The sequence below is a fragment of the Cyprinodon tularosa genome, unplaced genomic scaffold (genome assembly GCF_016077235.1).
Source record: "Cyprinodon tularosa strain WSP-4 unplaced genomic scaffold, ASM1607723v1 ctg330, whole genome shotgun sequence".
In the NCBI taxonomy this organism is placed as follows: Eukaryota; Metazoa; Chordata; class Actinopteri; order Cyprinodontiformes; family Cyprinodontidae; genus Cyprinodon; species Cyprinodon tularosa.
This window is the reverse complement of record NW_024039042.1, coordinates 149,074-168,171: the sequence shown is the minus strand read 5'-3', so window position 1 is coordinate 168,171 and position 19,098 is coordinate 149,074. Positions and strand designations below refer to the sequence as shown.

Sequence of the window (19,098 nt, the reverse complement as noted above, 5' to 3'; positions counted from 1 at the left end):
CATAAATTCTAATGAAAAATAAAGTCAAATAAGGTCGGCTACAGCAAACCTAAAGGAAACTATTAACAGATACTTTTCACTCTGTTTCCTCATCTAGCAGTTTTACCTCTGCATTACCGAGTCATGTAGGTTGGATGGAGGACTAAATGGAAGCACCGATAGGTAGGAGTGCAAAAAAATTTATTTAGAGGTCAATTTATTTTATTTTTTTTTCTTCATATGTCATGGAAGCCTTTTTTCAAAAGGTTTGTAATCGTCTTTTTTTTTAGAAAGACATTGATATCTATGAATCATCTTATTTTTCATTATTAGTAATTTTATTACATTTTAGTATATCTACTATACATCTATATATAGTAGTATAACTACTATATATCGAACATCTACTATATAGTGCTGCTATCTCTATAGTAGATGTTCCTTTATAATATTAGGTGATAATAATCAGATTAAGTCAATAAAATACTGACAATAAATCTGCAAAATTATCGTTTATATATGGGGAAAACAAGTGTGGAAGCAATAAGTAACCACTCATCCAATGACAGAGTGGGACCCTGGGTAAGAAACCATGTAATAATGTCAAAAACCTCCAAAACCTGTGATTCAGTGTCTGTGCTGTGTGGTTAATCATAAACTACTCGTATCTAACAATTAGTATAAAGAAATGGGAAAAAATAATTTTTAGAACAGTTTCTTTTATTTACAAAGTCGAATAAAACAAACAAAAAATATGTAAAATGTTAATCCATTGTCCTTAAGCACTGATCATCTGCTCAACAGGCTTTGAATAGAGAACATCCTTTAAGTCAGCAGATTACTCTACCTTCTTGCCTAAATTGGAATTCAGACAGACGGCTCAGCTAACTCATTCAAACTGCTTTGTATAAATAAATATGTAAATTCAAGTAGAAAGCTGTAAAACTGCAGAACAAACCAGTCTTCACAGCAAAAGCTGAGCAGATGAGCGAGAAAGTTTATCACAGAGGAAACTCATTTGGCATCATGGTACGACAAACAACCTGGACGTGGTGATGAAACACGCAAAAGGGAATGAGAAGCATTCGATGCCATCTTTTACTGCTGTTTGTTTTCCTCCTTTTTAATTTACATTTTTTTAAAATCGCAGCTGCATGTCCAAATAATGAATCTATTTTTAATGCTAAACTGTCAATGTGCTTTTAAAAGTTTCCCATTAAATTTTTCAGGGAAAGCCCATTTCTTAAAATCCTGAATATTGCTCAGCAAAGAATAATTGGTTGGTCCATTAATTGGTTGTTGGATCAGACTCGTTAACTGTCATCCATCATAAGCAAACACAATCCTCAAATAGGTTTGAGGTAACCGACTGGGATAACATCACAAACAGGACCATAAAAAAATCTTACAAACATGATAGTGAAAAAAATAAAATAAAAAATTGCACAATACAAAAATGAAAATACAAATGAATAAATATGCAAAGTCATAAATAAATTAAATTTGGTAAAATTCATAAGTTGTCAAATGAGAAGGAAAATAAAAGCAACATGAGTAAACTGCTTTACAACAAAGAACAAATCAATTGAAGAAAAAAAACACCAAATATTCGTGTCTTGGTTTGATGATGTTCAGAGTTTCATGTTCATGTTCAGGAGCGGGTCGCTGTTAAAAGCTGTAGCTGCAGCCGTTCTGGAAAAACGGGAATTTTCACAGAAAGACAATTCATCAAAACTCATCGAAGGTTGATTTATGTTTAATACGAAAAACAAACTGGTATGGTTTTTTCAAAACCTAAAAATACAATTAATGTCGATTTTACAGTGGTGCACAGTGTATGCCGTGGATATGTATTTCTCAACCATAGCCACAACAGAGCAGGCATGGGCTGGTATGAGATGTTCATGGTAGGTTAAACCATGAGTAAAAATACCACAGTTTTGAGGTAAAACACAAATATTAACAGCTTGCCAGCCAGCTCCTCAGTGCTGGGTTAGCATAGTAAGCGCGGTGGGGCAATTAGCTTCTGTGTTTTTCATCAGAAATAAAAAAATTAAGCAGAATTATCAAGAAATTCCTGTGTATATGAGGTCAATGGACTAGGCTTTTTTTAGCCATCTGACCAGCAGTGAGCAGCAACAGGTGGCAAAAGAGGCAGCACCGCTTTACTCTATGCTCTAAAAAAACAGGCTATTTTTTTATTGATTTTTTCTTTAAGAAACCAGATGCGGGTCATTTTAGTTTTTTTACACTCTGAAGAGTGCACCCAAGTTTGTCTCTAAGCAACAGCTGTAACACATCAGTGGGGAAATCAAAATTGAAGAACACACACACAAAAAAAAAAGGTAATGAAATGAATCAACGTAAATTTTATGTTTTTTTTTTGCTGTACCTAAAATTTTCCTTTTTAGGAATAATTTAGTTTATCTGTGAAAATCTTTTCCCAAAATAAAACACTGCCTGCATGATGGGTCAAAGTTGTACCATTCCTTAAAAGTAAAATTTAAAAAGTTAATGAAATCCTTTCAAATGCCATAGATGTCCTGTTGACTGCACTTTGGATACCTCTGTTTTAAGCCATGGGGTAAAATCAGTACATCTTTGTTTTGAAATTCGATACCAGTAACTGGCCCATGCCTTTTGTGAACTTAGTTTCTGATCTGCAATCAATATTTGCAATCACATGCAATCCTCTTTGATTTAAAGGTTTCATATGAGTTTGAACATAAGAGCCACACAATCTCTCCAAAAAGAAGTTAGATTAGGCTTTTCAAACACAAGATGAGACACAAACAGAATATGGGTGAAAAAACAAAAACACCAGAGTGAAGGCGTGAATCTACACCGAAAGTTTGCATTCCTCACTTTTTGAGAATGATTCCTTTTGTAACCTTTAAGAAGACAAGCCGCCGACACAAACAGTAACAACACGAGTGTAACCAAAACTTTGGAGGGGCTGCGAAGCTTAGCTCCTCCAGGGGTTGTATGTATGTATATATACCGTATATATATATATAGGCTTGAGTGAGTGTTTTGCATCGTTTTTCTCTAGGCTACAGTAAGACTGTGGGTGAGATTCAGTCTCCCCTTACCTCATCTCTCTCACAGCTAACATTCAGAAAGATGGGAGGCAAATAAAGGCATTTTCTGTTGGTTGTTTCTCCGCTACAAGGATGACACCTCATTAGCTTTTTTTTTCTTTTTTTTTTCCACCTGGCTGTTTTTAGGCAATTGCCTGCTTTGTTTTTTGAAAAAGTAAATCACATAAAAATACAGTACACATAAAAAAAAAATAGAATAAATGATTTCCTACACCAAACGCCTAAAAGAAAGAAATCTTTTCTGACAGAAAAAAGGCCCGATATGAAGGCATTCGATTTATCGTACATTCTTTCATTGGAGTTTTAAGCACTGGTATAATGTTTTAAACCTTGCCAAAACCTAAGATGACACATTATTTCACCCTTTGAAAAAAAAAAATATACAAGACATCCTTTCCTGGCAGTGAATTATTAAGCGCAACAACAATCCTTTTGTATGATTTGATTTTTTTTTTTTTTTTACCATTTTCAATAGATGTTCCAGAAAATATTCAGTAGCAGTATTCAACAAATGACAAAACCTTTTTAAAGTTATTGAACAAATGTACTACAAGCTACCTCAGCTGTTAGGATGTTATTCTCCAATGAGAAAGGTCAGGATTTTTAAAGTCAGTTCCTAATAACAGGTTTTAAGCAGTTAATATTCTACTAAAATAGCTTTCTTTATCATTTTGTAGAATTACCAATCAGTTTGTGCTAGAGGATAAAGCTAATGGCTAGTTAAAGAGAAGCAAAGAGCAAATTCAGCCATCTTAAAATTTCAAAAACAACATATTCTACAAAACAAGCTCGGTAAAAGGAAAATGCATATATTGATTATAAAGGAATTGCAGAGGACAGAGCATGCTTTTCTGGTCAGAGTAATTTCCCATTAAATATGGTAAGGTAATACGAAATGTTTAAATATTTTTAACCTCTTAAAATCTTTTATTTTAATCTCAAAAAGTTACTCTGACAAGATAAACTTTCCATGGTCCATTCTCAGCACTCGTTTCACACAGGAAGATAATTGGTGGTGCACAGCCTCCAACCTCCATTTCCTGTTTGTGTTCATCAGATTCTGTTTGAGTAAATGCTATATGGAAACTCGATTTATATATGCATAAATTAAAGTGAACTGCTATGACATTTTATTTAAATGTTTCATCTTGCTTTCCCACAGACTAACGGTCAGCTTTAGGTCCAGCTTAACGTAATTTGTTTTACAAAGAAAAGTTATCAGAAACTTCTTTTAAAATCCTGAACTGTCATTTAAAGAGAAACTCCAGCCTCTGGTTGATCTTTTTTATTAGCTGTAAGCAACAGTCTTCACTTCACATTTAGCAAAGCTGCAGAACTACCGTAGAATCTCTAAAGTCAACAGTTCAGCTGGCGGCCGTTTGTAGTCACTGCAGGCTCACACTCAGCAGGTCTCAATCCAGTGATGAGCTTTTTAATGCCAGGATTGGACAAATGAATTTGGAAGCTCGGTCCATTGAATTTAAACCCCTTCCCTCCCAATGGGATGTTTTTAAATGCTTCACATTCTGATATTCAGCATCATATCTGTCACTCAGTGTCTCTGTGTTCAGTCACCTTTAAGGTTGTTTCTCCAAGGCAATACAGGTGACCAAAATTAAGATTTTGAAGGTCAACTCTCTTCATTGTTCTTCCTTACCCCCTTAGAGAAAACTGTATCTGACTAGCAGGACAAGCTGAACGTTTTCTCTGGTCTCACTGGGCCCTCATCTCGATTATGTCATCATCATCATCATCAGAGCTGCTGCCGGCGCCGTTCTCCCTGCCGTTCACCAGGGCAGCGGCCTGGTGGTTCTCTGGGCGGTCTGCGGGGGAAATTGAGGAAGGAGAGGAGGAGGAGCCTGAGGCAGCAGTTTGGGGGTACTGAGACAAAAAACTGGCTTCGGCTGGAACAGGAGTGGCAGCCGGGCCAGGCAGCATGGAGCCAGAATAAAGTCCAGCCAGCGATGGGCTGTATGAAATGGGAAAGCCTGGTGGGATCATCCCAGCCATACTGGGGCTCAACATGTATGGTGGGAGGGCTCCCGGAAGAGAACTGGCAGCAGAAGGAGCCGATGAGGCAGGAGCGGTGATTGTTGTTGATGAGGACGGAGAGGAGGAAGAGGGAACCGCGTTGGCGCCGCTAAAGCCGAAGACATCTCGATACATGTAAGCAGGGTCTCCCAGCTGAGTGTTGGGGGGGTTGAAGTAGTGCGAGTTTGACCCCAAGAAGAGCGGATGCCCCACTGAACTGCCCAACATGGCAGAGCTGAGACCCATCGGGGGAAGGCCATACCCCCCTGGGAAGGGGAACCCTGCTGAAGGCGGAGGGGCTGAGGAGTGTTTTCCTGCATAGGCCTGCTTACTGACTCTCTCCTCCAGGGACGGGCTGAAGGCTTTACGTTTGCTGCTTATCCTCAAGTCTTGTGGAACACCGGTGTCCACGTTTGGCTGGATTACATTAGAAAGTGAGGCATCATGGCAGCTCATAGATTCCCCAGGAAAGGCGCTCTTACTGCTGCCACATTTGTCCTGCAGCTTATTTGAAGGCGGCTTGTTGCTGACGCTGCTGTCAGCGGCTCTCTCTTGCTGAATGATGGAGGCTGCAGTGGCGTCAGCCCCCGAGCCAGCCGTGTAGCGCTGCAACTCACTGAGGATCTCTGGGCTGTCCGGGGAAAGAGGGCGGGGCACAGACTTGGAGGATACCACCACCTTCCTGTCAGGGGATATGCAACCATTACTGCCACTGGAGGAAACTTCCTGATGTGGAACCTTCGAGTCTGAAAGAGGAAAGACATTCAAGGTTGACTTAAGAATACTGTTTTTAATAACTTTAAACACAGTTTTTAGACTCTGAAAACAGAATTCCGTGAATCTACAAACTTAATGACCTAAATCTAAAACCTTTTAATTAATTTGAAATTAGACAGAAATCTAAAAGAGCCCAAAAGAAAAATTAGGAAATGACTATTCGCACACAATCTCCATCTAGCCTTACTGAGCGATTTTGCAGAAAAGCAAAAAAAAAAAAAAAAAAAGCATTTGGATATGCAGAGCTGGAACAGACATATTCTAGAAGATCTGCAGCCATAGGTGCATCGAAAGGCAGCAGAGTTGGCAGAGCTGAAGGCAAATAAGCTCCACATATTTAAAATTTTAAAGTATAACCTCCCTGAAGGCATTATTAATCATTGAACTTCTCAATCATTAACCACTTTCAGGTCTATTGGATACAATCTCAATGAAATGGATTCAAGTTTGTGTTGACAAAATATGGGAAAGTTAAAGAAAATGGAATACATTTACAATACTGTGTTAATCAGCAAAGGCTTTATGCTTTTAATGGAATCCATGTACTAACAGTTTTACCTTTAGGAGGAGCTGCTGGGTTCTCGTCCACCGTCTTAGCCTTATTCGCTGCTCTAATGGCAAAGATCCGGCCATCAGATGTCCTGATATACGTTCCTGAATATAAACAAAAGTAATCAAGGTGTTTAGTTTCCACTGCAGACAGATGATGCAGACAGGTTAATCAAGTTACACATGACTCAAAATGACATCTTTTATAGCAGCTGAAAAAATCCTATTAATTAATTTGTGTTGTATGATTGACTTAAAAGTAAAAAACAGAAAAGTATAAACAGATAATTGTTCCAAAGATTGCATGTAGGCCTATTTAAAGTCTGGTACCTTTTGTGCCCCTGATAACATGAATGCTTTCTCCAGCAGTGATCCTTGCCTGCACATCTGTTGAGCTGTTGGTACCTGGAATCACTATGTCTGAAACAGATGGAGAACAAAACATTCATTTTCTGATGTTTATTATCATTTAAAAAAAGGAACAAGGATTAGATCACGAGTGTTAGTGCAGCTTGCCCACCAGTAGTGGTGACAATCTTCTGTACAAACACGCCAGCCTTCTGCAGGCAGTTGACAGGGAATCCTCCGAGGCTGGATGAAGAGGAGCCACGATCTGAGGCTGAACCTGCAGCCACATGGCGAGGCATCGTGGGAACTGAAGCGGACTGAACGGGCCGAACACTGGCCACTGGTTTCTCCTCAGCACGAGTGGGAGGACGCCTGAACAGAGATCAGATCAGTTATCACAAATGTGGCTTTTAGAAAGGTAACAAAACCTTGATAAGATGAGATGTGGATACATTTTTCTAAATATTTCCTTGACTGGCGACGCACTGACCAGTTTCTCTGGCTGAAAGCAGGGATGTTAGTGAGGCTCTGATCACTGGCAGGGTAATAGTGAGCGTAGGATGGGCGTGTGTACGGCACAGACGCCCTCTTCTCCTCTTCGTAGCCCTTTTTAGCGGCTTTCTTCTCAGCGCTGCTCAGCTTTAACTCTCTGCGATCTATTAGCAGGGACTCATGGGGGAAGGGTTGCTGAAAGGAGGAAGATGATTAGACTTCTACTTTTAATCACCTTTTTTACAGTTTTTATAGACAATCCCTTACAAGGTATTCAGCCCCTTAGCCCCTACTTATGTTACATTTCGTTACAGAAATAACCAGTCCACTGTAGCTCTTGGTGTTGTAGAAGTTGGTAAAGGAAGGGGAGTCTTCGCCCCAGTTTTTTACAGCTTAAGTTTCTTTTTTTTCAGTAGATTTCCACCGTAATTTGGATAAATCCATCTTCCCAGTATCTCTGAACAGCTACCTCATCCCTGCTATAAAAAGCAGCTTAATGATGCCACTATGTTTTTTTTATCTAGGCGAGACACATCAGTTTTAGACTCATTTGAGCTTCCTGGTCAACTATTTCATAAAGTCAGATTTGAGGAAGGCACAACTGATAGTTATTACCTTGACAGATTCTCCCACCTGAGCTGTGAAACTCTGAAGCTCCTCCAGAGTTAACTTATGCTATGTTCACACCTAAAGCAGCAGAGGCAGCAGGGTTACATGCAAAGTCAATGGTTGACGCACATCAAGGTGCAGGAAAAGGTCTTGCAGCGTGTTTTGAGCAGCGTGTCTGAGCAGCTGAAGTAGCGCCTAGTGCTCTTCTTAGCATCTGATATGCGTGATGCACTGCGAAAGCACCAGCTGCTGGAGTTGGATATAACTTTTGGTGCACGATGCACCACATTAACAATCAGAGAAGCTGATCTGGGAGCTGGCAGGGAGACGGCCACATCGTTACTGATGCAGATCGCTATGATCGCTCTTCTGAAACAGCTGATTAACACCTAAATTAACTTAAAATGCCGAAATCTGCGTGTAAAATATGTTTGCTTTTATTATCTTGGTGCCTGCAGTTTCGATGACGTACGTGAAAACGCAAACATCTACTTCCAGCCGCCGCAAACAGTAGCAGCAAACCGCGAGCGGCTCCGACAGAGAAATTATATTTGATGGCAGGATCGTAATCCAGGATACAAGCGGCTGAAATTAGTTTTCTCCGTAGTGTGTCTGGGCTTTCCTTTAGAGGGTGAGGAGCTCAGTCATCCTGGGAGGACTCAGAGTAGAGCCGCTGCTCCTCCACATCGAGAGGAGCCAGTTGCGGTGCCTCAGGCATCTGGTTAGGATGCCTCCTGGACGTCTCCCTGGTGAGGTGTTCCAGGCATGTCTCACCAGGAGGAGGCCCAGGACACGCTGGAGGGACTGTGTTTCTCGACTGGCCTGGGAGCACCTTGGAATTCCCCAAGAGGAGCTGGCCCAAGTGGCTGGGGAGAGGGACGTCTGGGCCTCCCTACTGAAGCTGCTACCCCTGCGACCCGACCCCAGATAAGTGGATGGATGTATGGAGGATCGTAATCTTGATGAACTGACTGTACAAATGAAGTTTTCAGGTGGACTGTCTCACTTAAAAAAAACAAACATAAAAACTACTTTTTACCCACTGATCACAGCAAATATAGCTGCCACTGTTACAAGGAAAGAGAGGAAAGGGTAGCTCCGCCGATCGCGCATCAGACCCATTTTTCAACGGCGCAGCTAGAGCAGAAAAAGATGCTTCAGCCGCGCGTCAGAACTAAACTTGTACAACATCAAAAACGAAGCAGCACACACATTTTTGCTGCTCCTGCTGCTTTAGGTGTGAACATAGCATAAGGACGACTACAATAACTGTAGTTGGACAGCCATGTATTGGAAGGTTTTTAATTTTCTTTTCATCGATAAAAACAGGTTCAGGGAGATGATTAAACCAGATAAACAATTGACAAAACAGGCTGAATCTGTTGTTTTATTGTGATTTTTTGTCTTAAAAAAATCAAAGGTGTGAATAAAGAGAGTGTATGTATGTAAAACCTTGAGTAAAAATATTTCTAGTTCCGTTTTAAAAACAGGTCTTGTTGGGCTGAGATTATTTTCACTGATTAGTAAAACATTTACAAAACAAAACCTGCATAGTATTGTATCCAATAACAAACTCTATCCCCATTTGTTCTACTTTAATTCCCTTTTAAAGGTTGTAGAAGGACAAAGGTGTGTTATATCCAACTACCTTGGTGATGAGGTGAGAGTAACGGTGCAGCGCTCTCTGCAGGACGCTCTCCACAATTTCTCCAGGGAGCAGCCTGATTTGGGACAGATCTGGTTCCTCCTCCACAAAATGGAGAAGGGATTCAACTTCCCTCCTGGTGAAATTCAGCACAGGGTTCAGGTCGTCCACAACGCGGTCTATGGGGAGAAGACAACAGGGCAAGATTGGGATTCATGTAATTTAAACTAGACTAGCTTAGAATGTGACAAAGAAGAAAACATTTTGACAAAGACAGGAATTCCATGATATTACATATTTTTATCTTTCAAAACTCAAAGAAATCTTTTATTTGAATCTCTGAAATATGGACAAATATTTGAGCTGGTTGAAAAAATGTATTTTGGAATGAAGGAAGTTGTGGATTCTTGCTTTCAACACATGTTGATGTAACCCTGGACATGACTCTTAACAGAGTTGTATCATTGTATGATGTGTTTAGGTATCTGAGTGGGGCTGGGGAGGGCGACAGTGTGAATTCAGTCAGTCCATTTATTTGCCGTTTTGCTTGTTTGAAATACTTTTGGTCATGGAGGGGAAACTGAATAGGAACCATTCATCCTTCTTATTCCAGTGAGTGAGTTTTAAAACTAGAAGCGGCAGGCTAGATACCCACACAGAGAGCCATAATAGTGTATCATAATAACATGACTCTATAAGTGGCAGAGCATCAACGTTACACAAAATTCAAGTGAAGTTCTTCTTACCAAACTCAAATAAAAGTGTCATGTTTAATACTTATTTTCTATAACCAAAGAAATCAGATTTTTGTTTAACTCACCCGACATGCCCTGCTTGGAGATCTGGCGGTCATAAATCTTTTTCTCCAGAGTGAAGTCGCACACCAGTCTGTAGATGTGACACGGTTTCCGTTGTCCGTAGCGATACACGCGGCACACAGCCTGGGCGTCATGGCAGGGGTTCCAGGAGGCGTCAAACACCACCACACGGTTCGCCCCGATCAGGTTCACACCCAGACAACCAGCCCTGTGGTCCAGACAGTGAGTTTACTGTATTTCTGACATTGGGCCATGTTATATAATATATAATATTATGGTATGTTTGTGTTACCTGGTTGAAAGAAGGAAAACCCAAGCCGAGGTATTGGTCGGGTCATTAAACTGGTTAATCAGCCGCTCTCTCTCTGAGGCCGTCGTGCTTCCATCCAGTCCTTAAAAATATCCCAAAGTTAAACATGTGCAAAATAACAAGCAAGAAATTCCCTAGTTTAAACTGACATAAAAACATCTTTTAATTTCTCTCTATCAAACAAAGAACCCAAAATTACTCCCCTTTGCTAACGGGCGGACCTGTTCTTCTGGTTCAATTTGCATGTTTTAAGACAAAACAAGTTTTTGGGCTACTATAAAAGCCTTGCACTCAATGCTAATTTTGAATTGAAAAAGCTTCCTGGATCGGAAGCGAAACGTCTTTTGGAAACAAAGTCCAGTGGATTGTTTTTTTTTGTTTTTGTTTTTTTTTTATACTTTTTTGGAATACTCTCTCTCAAAAGAAACAAAAAGAAATGCTTTCAGAATAATTCTGAAGTTTAATAAAACAAACAACCAGCAACAACTTCGGGAATTTCAATGCTGAGTAACCAGATGGAGAAGGTTGCATGTTACAAAAAATGCCTGCAGGTGGCAGCACTCATTTAGGGTTAATGAGAAGGGAAGCTCAACTGCTAAACTGAAGCCCTTAATTCAGATAGATGAACCCTTCTTCAAAAGATCAGACAGATTAATTAGTAAACAAGTTCAGGAGTTGTTTAGTATAAGATTGTTCTAACTGAGTACATTCTCTATAGAAAAATCAGAATAAACATTGAGTCATGACTGTGTTTGCACCAGATAAGTTATTCATCTTTGAGCTTGAGAGCAATCTATTATGTAAGTGTAATCTGGATGATCAATATAAAATGTGCTGAAAGAGTCATGAGTGATAACTTACTGTAGTAGTTGAGGTTACGGACCCAGTTCTGGTTGGGTCTGTCTTTGCTGGTTGTATATGGTGAAGGAGGTACTGGTCTTTTGGCCAAGAATTCCTCAATCACCGTAAGTGTGGACAAACTCTGACTGCAAGAGGAGCAGGAGAAGGCATTATGAGATCAAAAAGAAAATCAAAGGCAAGGTTAGATTGAAATCTCACCGAAGGAGTTTTTGTTTTACCAAATGAAACTTAGAATTACTTGATCTTTTACCTGAACACGAGGATTTTGTCTCCCTTCTTGACACTTTCTTCAATGAGGTGGAACAGAAGCACCATCTTTGCTGAGTTTTCCAGGATTCCAGGCTTGTAGTCATACATGAGTTCTTTGGCCTAGCCATGTAAAAGAGACGCTGTTAGATCAGACGCTAGATGGAGGAAACCTAATGCTGGAAAACCTTGAACCGGTGCGTACCCATTCATACGTGATGACCTGATTGGCCTTCTCCTGCAGCTGGTTTAGACTCAATCCACCAATAGGATCTGGGTTGTCCAAACTCTTTGACTTTGGACCCGGTGCTGCGGTGGGACATCTGCCCTGTGAAGTGGACGTGATGTCATCGAGGTCCAAATCCTGCTCGCTTGCCATATTTTCTTTCTGCAAAGCCTCATACAGCACGTCTGGATGATTCCAGATCTAAAGAACAACAAAATGCATTTAGTCAAGAAAATATTCCTCTCTAAAAGATGCAGAGTGAAGATAATGAGCGGCACCCTCTTACTTTGCAGCAGACGCAAAAAGCTTTCAGGGGGTTCAGGCTGAGCCAGCCAGTGTTCCCTGCTTCTCTGAAGCGGTTCATAAACTCAGTGTAGAGCGCCCTCTGCAGGGGAGACAGACGCACCAGGATCACATGCTCGTCCTTGGAGGGTAGCTGGTCCCTCAGGACATCGTGGCCTCGCCTGGATTACAGATAAATGAGTCAGCAAAGTGTTGTAAAGAGAGATTGAGTTTCATCTCCTGAGCAGCGGCGATCTTACCTCTGCACAAAGCCCTCCAGCAGGCTGTGGAGGACGTGGCTCCTGTACCTCATCAGCTGGATGTCCTGAGGCGTGCTGTCCACACACTGTCCGTTTAGGATGGGTCGTTCAAACATGTTGCTGAACTCCTGTCTTGTACCTAAAAAGGAAACATCAAAAAAGGGATTATATGAGGAGCATTCAGAGAGAAATAGGAAACGGAGAATCTAAACACATCTCATCACCTACCTAGAAAGTCGGGACGCACAAAGTCGACCATGCACCAGTACTCGATGAGATTGTTCTGAAGAGGATAGCCAGTCAAAACTACGCGCCGCCGCGTTTGTATGTTCTTTAGGGCCTGAGATGTGCTGGCGTGGCAGTTCTTAATACGATGGCCTTCATCACAGATCACAACATCGGGACCAGGTTGGGAGAGGGCTTTTTCCACGGCTGAACCAAAGAACATTTTTTTTATTTTAATTTTCTCCATCATCATCTTTAAATCTGTTTTCTTCAACTGTGTGTCATCCCCAACCTTTCAGGAGTTCTTGCTGTCTGTCATCTTCATCCAGGTTTATGATATCAGATCCTGTAGTTTTTTTGCTCCTCTTCTTTCGCCCAGCCACAAAGCTCTTCTTCAAAGACAGGAGACGGTACATCTCATACCCCATCAGCAGGACACCGCCGTCCCGAGACCACTCCTCCACCACCTTGGCCCTAGATGCTGTGTTTCTATGCATTGGGTCAAAATGAAAGGTTGGTCTTACAAACTATCCATTATAGGTTAAAAGTGACAGATCTTCATCTCCCCATTCCACCTTAACTAAACTATTAAATGATAGCATGTACTGCAGGTTTTACAGTCTTTCATATAAATAACAGGATTCTTTTGTCCACCTACTTGTGTTCATCGTTCAGGATGTGAACCTTAAATGCGCGCGGTGTGACCAGCGCAGGATCGGTGTCTGGAGGTAATGCTTCAGGAGGAGGGACCCATGTATTGAACTCTGACAGCCAGTTCTGCAGAGTATTCACCTGTAAGGAAAGAAGGATGTTTATCCAACTTTTCTGGGAAAGCTTTGTCGTTCATAGTTATTATTGAGTCCTTGACATAAAGAAAGATCTTTACATTTACACATAACATTTTATTTTCCAAAATAAACCCCTTATATTTAGTAAAATACCAAAATAAAAATGGGTTAGTGTTAGTAAGTAAGTAATTTTTGGGGAGGATTTTCTCCTTTTTTTAAATTCAGATTTCAATTTAAATGGTTAGAGAAAGCCCAACTAATAATGAGATGGATTTGTCACATATATACAAATGTTATTGACAATAAAGCAGTAAGTGGGTGTTAATAACTGATACTAGTGACCATCTACTAGCCTTTCTAATGTTTAACATTAATAACTATAATAAGGTGAACAACCGTCAGAGCAAATATAATACTTTAACAGCTAATATACAGGAAATGATTCAAGATAGAGGGAGAGGTTATAATTTAAGGGGTATTTTGAATCTAAAAATGTTAACAAAGAGAACGTTCTGTGTCTTCATATGTGGTGTACGGCTGTGGAATAACTTAAGGAAAGAACTGAAACAAAGTAGATGCATGACCCAGTTTAAAACCATCTAGATAATGACTACTGTCTGGATATGTTGGATTATTGTTTCTTCTTTACTACAATTTATTAAATTCTTCTGATATTAGGTTCAACTCATTGGTTATAGATGGCAGTTTGTCAAATGTGTCCATGGTTAAGTGAGTTTGACTGATCAACAGTAGTGAAAAATGGGTGGGATTTTATAAGAGTTCGCTTCTACCCACTTTTTTTTTTGTACTCCTTTAATTGGATTGTTTTGTTTTGTTGTATTTGTTTACTGACTCCTGTTTGACAGAGTATATCTTGAAATTTATTTCACTCATAGGAATGTGAATCCATCATAATGTTCAGTATTCAGTAGGAGGAAGAGTTCTTTTTCCCAAAGATGGACCTTTCAATGAGTAACATAAATACGCATCTGCTCAGCTCAACTGTAAATGACTTAATGTTCGGGTTGATCTGTAATTCTGTATTGATTTAAAATAGCTTAAAAACAACAGGTCATGAATTTGATCTATTTGTGTAAAAACAGCATCAAAAGCTGAGGTCTTGATATAATCTACGGATGCTTACCGGTACGATGGCAAGCACAGTGTGAGCTTCGGTGTGCCTGAACAAGACGTCGATGAAGGAGATGACCTGAAGCGTTTTGCCTAGACCCATGCTGTGGGCGAGGATACAGCCGAACCCGCTGCTGTTCCTGAAGAGCTCCAGGGACTCCACCAAGTTGTCGTACAGAAAACGGATCCCACCAATCTGAGGACAGAATGACACAAAGGATGAAATGACAGAGCCAAGAATCTGAAGGAAATCTGCAGCTAAAACCAAAAATATACAGATTCTCTTTTAAGGTTTAAGGGAAGCAGCGATCTTTTAGCCCGATCGTCTGGACGGAGAAAAGTTTCCTGTTTTTAACGTGTCCTGATACCTGGTGAGGTTTGACGGCCCGAGCCAGCTGTGGAGACAGGAAGATGTCCTCCTCTGTAGCTGGATGGTTGAGGTTGATGAGGACTCTGCCCTGGGAATCGGGTTGGTTCTGGGCATCGTTGGCATGGGCGCCGCTGGGCTCACTCTCCTCCTCGTCTTTGGAGACTTGAGCAACAGTATCACCCTCATCTGTCCCCAAATCTAATAATTCTTAATACGAAAAAGGAAAAAAAAAAATCATATTAACATTTTAAGTAATTCTTCTTCACTTTAGAACTTCTTAAAGCAGGTTTTAACCAGGTCTATGAGCCGTTCGTAAAAAGATTTCAGGGCTCAATTTTGAAAAACAAAGTATTGCCATAAAAACAATCAAAAATAACAATTTATTTATTGAATTCAATATAATCAGGATGAATCTGATGTTTTCTGCTGAGGTGTAACAAGTATTTTCCTTCTTTCCATATCAAAAGAAACATACAATCATCAGAAAAAAACAGCGTCTCAAGGGGTCAGATGACTGTTAGCCGAAGCAAATACGTTTTATTTCTGATTATTGAACAGTTCTGTTACACTAATAAGACCATTTTAAAGGATTATTTCATGATAATATTGTGTGTTGAATGCTGAGAAATGCAATGGGAGCATTATTTCCTTATGGCTTCAAGCCTTCTAATACTTCTAACAAACGGACTGTGTGGTAGCGTTACAAGGGTGTGAAAAATTAAGCTTTGCAACGATACAAATATTTATTGTCAATTTTACTACCCTAGTCTCAGTTTTGTAACCAGAAGTTACTTTGTGGTATGTAAAGCTGGTCAAACGTGTCTCATTCTGGCAGTTTCTATGGCATCCAGTAAATAGCGCATTTTAGTGGTTTAAAACTTACAGCTTTTTAAAGTCTTGATTAAGATAAGAGCATCATGTCAAGCTTGTCCCAATTACTATATAATTATTATACATTACAATAATCATTAAGGTTAGATTACCCTGCAAACAAAGTAATGCTTCAAAGTAGGGCTGCAACGAACGGTTATTTTGTAAATCGATAAATCTGTCGATTTTTTTTAGATCAATAATCAGATAGCCAAAGGTTCCTTAACGACGCCTTTTACGAAATTAAACCACGTAAAACTAAAACTTTTCCACTTGAGGAGTTCTGGATAGAGCATACTGACAGACAAAAACTTTTTTCTATCTTAGATGCAAAATGTTTATATATTTATTTTTACAAATGTGATATAATTACTGCTCTAAGTGGGTCGCTCTGTCAGCTAATGGCATGTTTTACAGTCTATACTCCATCTAAAGATTAATAGATTACTAAATTAGTTGACAATAGTTTCAATAATTGATTAGTCATGATTAATCCAATTGTTTCAGCCTTACTTCCAAGTATTAAATTTAACACCGGCGTCAACATGGGTGAAATGAGAGGACAATAAATACTAGATTTTTGAATGTAAAGGCAGAAGAACAAGTATAAGGTGTTTCATTCTCATTATCATTAGCCTTGAGACACTCATTTGTAGTTACTGGTTTTTTTCCCCCCGACAAACACTGAGAGACTCAGTGTGTCAGAGTTTGTCGGGGAAAAATCTGTCAGATGAAGAAGAACGGAAAAGGGTATCAAAGTTATACAAGCTGGCTGTCTGAGAGATTCTGAGGAGAGTGTGTTGAAAAAAATGGAGAGTGAGCTTATATAACTGCAGTGAATGGCTGGTTATACAAGTAGGATTAGTGGAGGGGGCGACTGGTTATGCAACCCCAACTGGAAATGTCACTGTGCCACTGTGGTGTGGGTGTGTATTCTTTATGAGTGTGTGTTTGGCTTCATCCCCAGTATCAGGCGGGTTTATTACCCCTCTCATTTCATCCCTCTTCCCTCCATTCCTCTGTTTTCTTTGTCTTTCCTTCCTCTGCTTCTTGAATATGTGTCTGTGTTTACTGGTTCATCTGTCTCCAGTACACTCCTATTTGCACTGTAGGTGTGTGTCTGCAGTTTGCCTTGATCTTGACGCTAAAAAATGTGTTTATCCCAGCTATGTGTGTGTATATTTTTATCCTAGAGTGTTTGATGGGCTTTCTTGAGGTGTGTGTTTGAGCACAGGGACAGAAAAGGAGCACGCGCTGTACCTTAGTCATATAAAACCTCTCCCTAAATTAAAACACACAGTGACACTGAACAGGAAGGCTGGATAATTATGACTGAAAATGAAATGGTTACAAATAAGTTGTACAGTCATTTAACTATAGAAATTATTTTGAAAAAATAAATAAAAGTTAGTATAATTTGTCTTTTAAAATGGTTTCCTTTATATAATATGGACAATAAATTGAGAGGGAAACTAAATAAAAAACAAGAAAATATATATAATGCAGAAAAATCCTTTAGGGTGTCTTTCAAGTAAATACACAATTTATCCTTCCAGGAAATTTCCAGCAATAAAAGTCCTTTTATGTGGTCTGTGTCCCAAGCCAATGCCAAACAGGCTGTGTAATTTCATAAATAAATGTCAAATGGCTATTAGTGATGGTTTTCTTGAGCTTTATGGAACGAATACTTGGAAGATATCAGACTTTATGTGGTAAGGAACCTCTTTGGTATCTTTACTCAGACGAGCTACTGTTAATGGCCCCCTTTTTCCCTCCATGAGCTGCAGATTTATTGTGAGGCTAAAAGTATGCAGGTAGTTTAAACATATTAAAAGGAGGAAAAAAACTAACAAAAGCCTAAGAGCTCAAGGTTATAAAGATTTGGGTAAAATCTGAGTATTAAATTGTGATAAAAAATATATACCGTATATATTATTTTCATACAGGCTAGGCAAACTCAGCTGAATCAGAGGCTCTGTTAGACCACTTAATTAACTTAAATTAAGCTTAATGGTTTTAAATTAGGAGAATTTAATAAAGTTACAACACCCAGCTTATTAGTGTCACTGTGATGCTTGTTAAAACACCAGAACCTCCTAAAACCACGTGTCTGTTAGGAACCTGTAGTTACAATACTGAAATATCCATTTCAATACTGATGTCTAGAAAAAAAAAACGTGAAACCTGATGGCATTTTTGATATCTTAACACTGACTTCCTTTTAGTTCAGAACCCAAGCCGAGGGCAAAAAAACATGGAAGAATCTTTTCTGCAGCTGTTGTTTGTGAAGCCATCATTTAAACTTAGGGCGCTTGCTTGTGTCATCATCCTGTATCTGTATAAGAGCTTTTTTTGGACGTTTTTCTTTTGCACTCAAAGGGCGTTTCTCAATATGCGTTCTTGAGCGTTCTCGTGTGCTCGTGTACTCGTGACACGTCATCAGCCTCAGCCCGAGTACCGTTCCAATTCTCAAGAACGTCAGATCGAGAACGCATCAAATCCCCGGATGTTGTTCTCACCCCGCCCTCTTTATCGAGCATGCATCAGAGCAGACTTGTGCGTTCTTCAGACTGACCGCTTCCCCAGAATGCCCCGCGGCCGCAGCTTGATTCAAGACAGCGCTCACAGTGTTAAGTTAAACATTCCCTTTTCTGCTGCTGTTGTTCTTCAAAAGTACGTTTTGAAATCGTTTGAGGCGATAACATTATACATTTAAGCCTCCCTGTGTGGTCTGTTTACAGAGTTAGTGCGAAACTACGACCTCCGAGGGTAACCGCAGCCAGGGCTAAATTTACCCCGTCTGTAGTGCACTTCTCTCGGTCTAGTTATGTGTGAACTACCGCTCGTTCTGATGGCGGTTTTTTGCGGTTCGGTAATTTTTTTTAATGTTTTTTAAGCTTTAGAAATTAAAAATATTGTTTTCAAAATGTTTTGTGTAGGGAATAAATAGTTTTGACTGTTAAAGAAATGCTAAACAACGTTGCCTGTGATGACGTCACGAGTACGCTTCTGCTCCAATACACATACGTGCTTGCGTGCTCGCGTTCTCGTCAAGTCTGATCTTCCTGCGTTCTCGCCAAGAACGGACTTGACGAGAACGCGAGTACGTACTCGCGTTCTCGTGAATTGAGAAACGCCCAAACTCTACAGTAGTAGCCTTAGCTAGAAGGATCACTTTGT

The 19,098-nt window shown here is 39.9% G+C and overlaps 1 protein-coding gene across 4 annotated transcripts in view; it reads right to left on the bottom strand.

The window, feature by feature from the left end:
* Positions 1 to 4,646: 4,646 nt before the first annotated feature.
* LOC119789080 (helicase ARIP4-like) overlaps positions 4,647 to 19,098 on the bottom strand; it is an 82,955-nt gene continuing 68,503 nt past the window's right edge. For all 4 annotated transcript variants that reach the window (XM_038293842.1, XM_038293845.1, XM_038293844.1 and 1 more), the window contains 18 exons: positions 15,047 to 15,255; positions 14,692 to 14,874; positions 13,418 to 13,551; positions 13,052 to 13,248; positions 12,763 to 12,966; positions 12,535 to 12,673; positions 12,279 to 12,456; positions 11,972 to 12,193; positions 11,771 to 11,889; positions 11,521 to 11,645; positions 10,642 to 10,741; positions 10,352 to 10,557; positions 9,535 to 9,710; positions 7,276 to 7,472; positions 6,958 to 7,157; positions 6,768 to 6,857; positions 6,447 to 6,542; positions 4,647 to 5,857 (listed from right to left, as the gene is read on the bottom strand). In XM_038293842.1, coding sequence (XP_038149770.1) covers positions 4,794 to 5,857; positions 6,447 to 6,542; positions 6,768 to 6,857; positions 6,958 to 7,157; positions 7,276 to 7,472; positions 9,535 to 9,710; positions 10,352 to 10,557; positions 10,642 to 10,741; positions 11,521 to 11,645; positions 11,771 to 11,889; positions 11,972 to 12,193; positions 12,279 to 12,456; positions 12,535 to 12,673; positions 12,763 to 12,966; positions 13,052 to 13,248; positions 13,418 to 13,551; positions 14,692 to 14,874; positions 15,047 to 15,255 — 3,839 coding nt within the window. In that variant the 3' untranslated portion in view covers positions 4,647 to 4,793. The remainder of the gene's footprint in view (positions 5,858 to 6,446; positions 6,543 to 6,767; positions 6,858 to 6,957; positions 7,158 to 7,275; positions 7,473 to 9,534; positions 9,711 to 10,351; positions 10,558 to 10,641; positions 10,742 to 11,520; positions 11,646 to 11,770; positions 11,890 to 11,971; positions 12,194 to 12,278; positions 12,457 to 12,534; positions 12,674 to 12,762; positions 12,967 to 13,051; positions 13,249 to 13,417; positions 13,552 to 14,691; positions 14,875 to 15,046; positions 15,256 to 19,098) is intronic.